The 7638-nt window shown below is 46.5% G+C and overlaps 1 protein-coding gene across 1 annotated transcript in view; it reads left to right on the forward strand.

Moving 5' to 3' along the window:
* Positions 1-4074, forward strand: part of NWD2 (NACHT and WD repeat domain containing 2) — a gene marked incomplete at both ends in the record, with an annotated part of 176732 nt that extends 172658 nt beyond the window's left edge. The window contains one exon of the mRNA XM_080797679.1: positions 142-4074. Coding sequence (XP_080653805.1) covers positions 142-4074 — 3933 coding nt within the window. The remainder of the gene's footprint in view (positions 1-141) is intronic.
* Positions 4075-7638: the final 3564 nt, after the last annotated feature.

Below are 7638 nucleotides of genomic sequence, written 5' to 3' on the forward strand. Positions count from 1 at the left end.
AGGTGTGCCTAGTTCCTTGTTCTAGGCCACTGTCCACATGGTCAGGGTTACCAGAAGTCTGACCCCTGGAGAGAGGAAATGCTGTTGTATGCGACCGTGTGAACATATAGTACCGTTCTAAACACTACCTTTATGTTTTAGGCCTATGGCTGGCTACATGAAGACACAGGACCAGAATCTGACCCAGTAGTCGTCATGAGATTTCTAGGAACCACAGACATGAGTACTGACCTTAAGACTCTCCTTCAAAGCGTTTGTGAACAATTAGCAGTTAACTACCGGTGTCTGGTTCAAAGCTACCCTAAGAAGATCCATGACCTCCGTGACTTGTTTATAAATCTTTTGAATGAGTCTTCATTGCAGAGACCTCTAGTAATAATATTTGATGCCCTAGAGCAGCTCTCAGAGAGTGACGAGGCCAGGAAGCTTTGGTGGCTCCCAGCTCACCTTCCCCGCTTCGTACGAATAGTCCTGTCCACACTGCCCAACAGACATGGGATCCTGCAGAAACTGAGGTGCCTTATCCATGAGGAAGCCAACTACATTGAGCTGATTCCCCGGGACAGGAAGATGTGCAGCCAGGTCCTCAAACACCAGCTGCTGCGGGTCAAAAGGAAGGTCACATCAGGCCAACAGATTTATGTGAACAACGCATTCTCCAAGTGCACACTGCCCATGTTTGTGAACCTGACCTTCAGGGAGGTGAGACACTGGAGATCACACAAAGACGTCGATGAATCCTCCCTCTGTGTCACGGTTCACGAAAGTATAGAGCAGCTCTTCTGGTCCTTGGAGAAGAAATGTGGTCAGAAACTGGTCTCTAGGGCTCTTGGTTACATCACCATGGCCAAAATGGGTTTGAGTGAAATGGAACTGGAGGATGTGTTGGCCCTAGACAACAGTGTGATGAATGAGCTCAATGAGAATGCCAGGCCCAGCAACCCCCTGAGAGTACCTTATCTGTACATTGCAAGGCTCAAGGAGGGTCTCAGTGGATACTTAATAGAAAGACATGTGAAGAACGTCACACTCCTGGTCTGGGCCAATAGACACCTGCAGCTCATAGCCCAGAAGCTGTATCTGCAGGACGACGGCGACCTGCGTGAAATGCACGCCATCCTGGCAGATTACTTTCTGGGAGTCTGGTCAGGGGGCAGGAGGAAAGCTTTCTGCCTTGAGGACCCCTACTTGAATGGCTGCCTTGACTTAGAGAGCAGAAGCTTGCTTGAGGAAGAGAAGCACTTCATGGAACAGGCTTCCTTTGATAGGCAGGCTCCAGACCAGCCCTGGGTTTTCCAGTGTAATCCGCTGGAGCCTGACATCTTCTTCGTCAATCATCGGAAAATGTCTGAGCTCTTGCACCACCTGACAAGGTGTGGAAAAACCGATGACCTGCTTTACGGGATCATCATGAACTTCAGCTGGCTTTACACCATGATCAAAATCGGCCAGTTCGACAAAGTGCTTTCAGACATCGAGCTGGCTTACAACTACTCGCAAGAGAAGGAGCTGAAGTTCCTGGCTAGCACTCTCCGCGGCATCAAAACCAAGGTCACTGCGTTTCCGGGCTCGCTTTCCGCAGAGCTTCAGCAAAGGCTGCTGCCTGTTGTAAGTTCCCTGCCCAAACTTAGACATCTCCTGTTAGAATGTGACAAAGATGGGCCCAAATATTGCTCCATTGTGCCATTACATTCATCCATGGATGTGACATATAGCCCGGAGCGTCTCCCCTTGTCCTCTAGTCACCTGCACGTCACCGAGATTCTGCCTACCTGTAACCCCAGTACTGTCCTCACAGCTCTAGAGAACGGCTCCATCAGCACCTGGGATGTGGAAACCCGTCAACTCCTCCGGCAGATCACCACAGCCCAGTCTGTCATCCTGGGCATGAAACTCACCAGTGACGAAAAGTATCTTGTGGTGGCCACGACAAATAACACCTTGCTGATTTATGACAATGTAAATTCGTGTCTTCTGTCTGAAGTGGAAATCAAAGGCACCAAGCACGGAAGCGGCTCCACCTACATCAATGGGTTTACCTTGTCCGTCAACCACGCCCTGGCGTGGCTTGAAGCCAGCAAAGATGTCACCGTCATCGATCTGCTCTACGGGTGGCCCCTTTACCAGTTCCACTGCTGGTACGAAGTGACCTGTGTCCAGTGCTCTCTGGATGGCATGTATGCTTTCTGTGGACAGTACCTGAACACCACCACTATATTTCATTTAGGGAGTGGAGAAAAGTTATGCACGGTGACTTCTGAATTTTCCGGTGGGTTTGTGAAGTTCCTTCTCATCTTGGACACGGCTCAAGAGATGGTAATGGTGGACAGCGAGGGAAGCCTTTCGGTTTGGAATACTGAGGACATTTCCAATCCCCAGCTGACTGACGACTTCGACTGCCGAAGAGAAGACAGCGAGGTGGTCAGCGTTGAACTCTCGGAGGACCAAAATGCGATTCTGATCTGTAAAGCCCTCAGCATCGAGCTCTTAGATACCGGCATGTGGAAGGTGGCCGAGAAGTTCAGAGCTAAGCACAACGAACGCTTTATATCTGCCGTGCTGTCCAAAAATGGGGACTGCATCATCGCGACCATGGAAAATACCTCAGCTGTGTTTTTTTGGAGGCGGGACACCGGGCAATGTATGGCGAGCTTACAGGAAATCTCAGGTACCATAGTCAAGCTGGTGAAATCCAGTCACCACAATATGCTGCTCTCTTTGTCAACCAGTGGTGTTCTTTCCATCTGGGATATAGACATAATCACCGCCATGTCCAACATAGATAAGACTGGGAAACCCATCCAAAGCCTGGTGTTACCCGCCAGAGGGGAAATCATTTATTCCCTCGATGGCTCGGATTGTGTCCACAAGTGGAACTTCAGCAGCGGGTTCCTTGAGGCAGTGTTCAAGCATGAAGGGATAGTCGAGCACTGCGTGCTGACGTCCTCCGGGGATGTCATGGTGACGTCAGATGACAAAAGCAGCCAGTACGTCTGGCACACCAGCAGCGGCGAGAACCTCTTCCGAATTAACGGGCAGAGAATATCTCAGCTGCTGATCACCCACAATGACCAGTTTGTGGTCTCTCTCTGTGAGGAAAACGCCTCCAGGGTCTGGAGACTGGCCACAGGCCACAGGGTCTGTAACATTCTGACCACTTTGCAGAATGCCTTTATAACCTCAGCAAATACGTTCGTGGTGGGCATGACCCAGAGCAAAGTGCTGGCTGTCAGTCTCTGGACGGGAAGCATCACCAAGAAATTCTGCTGCGAAGACGGCACCACCATCGTGAATTTTAAGCTGATCCCCGACTGCCCTGACATCATCGTGTTTATCACGTCAGCCGAGACAGTGAATATTTGGAGTCTGACAGATGAAGTCATCTGTCGCCGCGTGCAGCTTCCGAACAACTTCTTGAAAAACCTGGAGGATTTCGAGATCTCTCCCAACGGCAAGCTGGGCATTATATCCAGGGGAGATGAGAATATCAACGTGTTGGACTTACACAGCGGTAAATTACGGGTGGTCCACGCCTCTGGGGTCATCTGGAGGCAGAGGCTATCTCGAGATGGTCGCTACCTGGTGTACATTTGTTTCCGAAACGGGGAGGAAGAGGACGAAAACGGTGCGATATCCAGTCTGATTGTAATGAGACTGGCCGATGGCAAAAATATCGGTGCTTGTTCCCTTTACAAAACACCAACTTTTCTTGCCCTCTCACAGAGGCACCTCAACATCATAGTGGGTTTTGACGACGGGAGCATAGGGATATACACAGTGGTGGACCGCGTAGATGCCGCACTGAAAATTAAAATCGCCACTTCTAACAGCAGGCAGATTTTCAACAACGCGACACAGGCGTCCAGGCCAAAGTGTAGTAGTTACTGTTTTAAGGTGTCTGTGGACTGCTTATGGAGAGAGTCTACCGAGGTCTTTGCGAGAGACAGTCCCATCACGGTGAGTGACTCCTCTGAGCCCAACGAGGCGACGCCATCCAAGAAACACAACCCTTGCTATGACCGGGTGGGCTCAGCCCTGGAGCCCAGGGGCCACAGCTACACCCCTGACAACTGACAAAATGTTGTTCTTCGCGCTCAGCAGATATGCAAGATACACACGCACAAGGAAGAAAAAAATAAGTATCTTCTGTCTCCCAAATGATAAACTACTCCTTTCTTTAAAGACTGGAAAGATGCTGGAGTTCCAGCATTCACATGCTCGCCAAAAAGACAAACACGAAATCGGTTTTGAGTTGGCTCTTTTTGTCAACGTTAATCCAGGAATGACGCCTTGACAGAGAATTTCTAAAAATGGTGTTTGACTGGATATTTTTTATGTTCGCTGGGTGGGAAGCAGCAGCATAACTCATTCCATGGGCTCGGATGACGGAGGCTAGAACCGTACACAGACCCCTCGGACTGGAATGAGTGCTACAGAAATCGTCTGGAATTGCAAACACAAAAGAGTCGTTTGACCTCCAATGATTGTGTGGCCGTAAGTAAACACAGCCTTAATCTCTCCTTACATTTTACAATCCTGACAACTGTGTAAACCCAGTCTGCAGATGGGAGGTCAAAGGTGCAAAATCACGTAACAAAAATGCCCCCTTGCATCCCTAGTTTCCCGGGAGAAAGGACGTGAAATGCGAGGCCACACACTGGACTGGGCACAAGTACTAAGTACCACTCTCACAGGGCTACTGAGCACGCTGTCAGTCTTCATTAAGATACATTTGAGACAGTCGCATGCAAGGGTTTCTGTATAACGGAACATATGATTTTTAAACTACTTCCTGGGCTGCGAAAGAAACATGTTGAATGAGAAACCACGATCTTTTCGTGTCTTTCTGAAATGCCTCTTTGTGCTGGGCGTTCAAGTGGAATTATAGAAAGGGCATTATAAATTTGGTCAAGACATCTGTTCATTTCCATCACTGCACGAACAAAAGCCCGGGCTATTCGGTCAGTCGTATGGAAGCGTACATTGTTTCCTCAATCCCTGCCGTAAATCTTATCAGAAAGAAAGCTTTCGTGACACGCCACCTATGAAATACTGAAGACATTTGCCTTACTCTCATTCCTCCTATTTCCTGTGTAAAATGCAGACAGACGACCAAATATTCGGGGACAAGCTGAACACGCCTGTCTTTGTGCTAAAATATTCCCCAAATCTTAAGGGTGTCCAAAGGTCCCTTCCTGTCCCTGTTTGTAATCACTTTCTTACTTCCCCACTCTATATGTAGGCTTCTTCCACTGTCACCCTTTCTGCTGGAGGGCTCCCCGGGGCCTTGATAGTCTTAAATACTTTTTAAACACTACTTCCCCTACTTAAAAGAAAATACCACATCCCAGAAGGGGGAAGTGATTTTCTTCCTTCCATAGCCTCCACATGGCCTGTCCTTGGATGACCTTTAGAAGGGTATCAGCAGTGCTCGGTTGCTTTGAAAGTGACGGGAAAGTGACTTGTGGCGGCAGAATCAGGACCAAGGAACTGGTGTGCTCTCAGCCCATCTCCGCCGTGAACTCACCGCGCATCGGGCAGATCTTCAGCGGTGAGATAAAGGGAGTGATAGCTTTTGCTCCAGCCCTAATAGGTATGTTGGGGAGGAATGTGAGGAAAAAGACAGCGACATCTCGATTGTTTTTGCAAATGGAGAAGCAAAGTGAACGGATCCAAAAGGAATGCAAGCTCATTGCATTTCACTGCGGAAAGCAAGTTGACGTGTAAGCACACAGAGACGGAATCCAGACATAAACACCCCACTCCGTGGTGGAAGACTTTTTTTCGGGATCTTCCTCCTGGTCCAGCTACCAGCCAGAAAGGGGGGTAGCCCTGCAAAGGCCCAGCCCATGTAGAGATCACCTGGAGTTGTATGAGTCAGTGCTTTTTTTTCTTTCTTTAGCTCTTCTGAGGCAACACATTCCTATTCCTGTCCTTATCAGTTGGACCTCCGTGCCGCACATTTCTAAGAATTAAATGCCTAGATGGATTAAATGTAGTGTGTGAATATTCTATGTAACAGCCAATAGAGTTTAACAAGTGACTTGAATGATTTTTCCTAACTTGTTTGCAACTGATAGCTCATATTGAATGTTTTTATGTAAACTTTGTATTGTTGGGAAGAATTACCCAATCAGAGATTTATATTTTCATAAATGTTACATTTAGTTAAATTTTGTTACAGAGTTGTTACACTAGAAAATTATTGCCGTCTTCAAACAATGGACAGTCTTGTGTATGTATTGTTTGTATGAATAAAAGGTAAACTAAGATTTGCGTGGCATTTTTCCTCCCCAACTTTTGCAAGTGTAGAGATTTTCAGAAATAATAATAATAATAATTGTTCATGCATACTATACACCAGACTCTATTTTTGGAGCTTTGTATGTACTAAGCCGTGTAATCTTCACAACAGCCTTATGAGGTAGGTACTGTTAGTATTCCAAATTCATGGATATAAAAACCTAGAAACAGAGGCCCAGGGGGAATCACTGAATAGGATTTCAGTACACCATCAATGTGCTGTTTGTTACCTTTCCCAAAGCACACAAAATATGCATTGAGTATCCCGTAGGCACTTTCTGATAATGGCCTACAAAATGTTTTCCAACTTTCTGGTTAGAGACCTGGCGAGGCTCTGAAGATGACCAGAGGTCTCTGCAAACTTCCAGGAGTTTCAGGTAAACCACGAGTGCGGATGTATTCATTTAGCAAAGTTATTTGGTCATGCATTTTGCCAGGAATGCAAAGGTTAGTAAAGTAGCTTGTGCCTTCTAGATTCCACAGTCTTAACAGGAAAACAGATAGGAAACATGTTCTATGGGTAAGTGCAAGGACAGTGTGCATCCTTCTGGGGCTTGGGGCCAAGGTAGGAAGAATTGTAACCAAGGAATCGTCCTGCTCACAAATTGCCTCCAGGTGAGAGGGCAGGACGAGGGGGAATCTTTCTCCCATGGGCACCTTTTTCCATTTCTTGCCTCAGGGAATTGAGAATCCTCTCTCACATACACACACACACACACTCACAAAAAAATTTTTTTAAACAAGTTAGCAATGAAGAGCTTAAGTGAGGATAACTAGGAAATGATCGGATGAAAACTTTATATCCAGTTTCATGAAATAACCATTCTCAGAGAAACTTAAAATCCAGATGCTAAGAAAAAAATTGAAGAAATTATCTATCTGGTTTCATCTTTATGTGGCTGAGACGTATTTCTGTTTAGAGTTTATCCCCCTTGGAAACTCTCCTTAATTCTACTACCCACGCTGGGAATTCCTTCTTGGATTCTAATCTAAATCCTTTAGGCTGAAGGTTAAGTCTTCTCTTTCAGGTCTGAGAAAATGGATTGTCATTGCTTGCATAAAAGCATTTCATACACATGGAGTTTGTTGTTTAACAAAGTTAAATATCTTCTTTCCCAGGGTCAGGAATGCAACAAATACCGTGTGTTTGCTTTGTCCAGGGCCTTGTGCTTATGCCCTGGGATGATCTGAAAGTGAGTCACGAACAACCCCTGCCCTCCAGAATCCTACAATCTAAAGGAGACACAACTAAATTAGATGTAAGACAGACTGTGATTTAAAAAAAAAAAAAAAAAAAAGTTGTTAATAAAAGTGAAAGGCAGAGGCTGAGACTAC

The sequence above is a fragment of the Martes martes genome (genome assembly GCF_963455335.1).
Source record: "Martes martes genome assembly, chromosome: 2".
NCBI classification, from domain to species: domain Eukaryota; kingdom Metazoa; phylum Chordata; class Mammalia; order Carnivora; family Mustelidae; genus Martes; species Martes martes.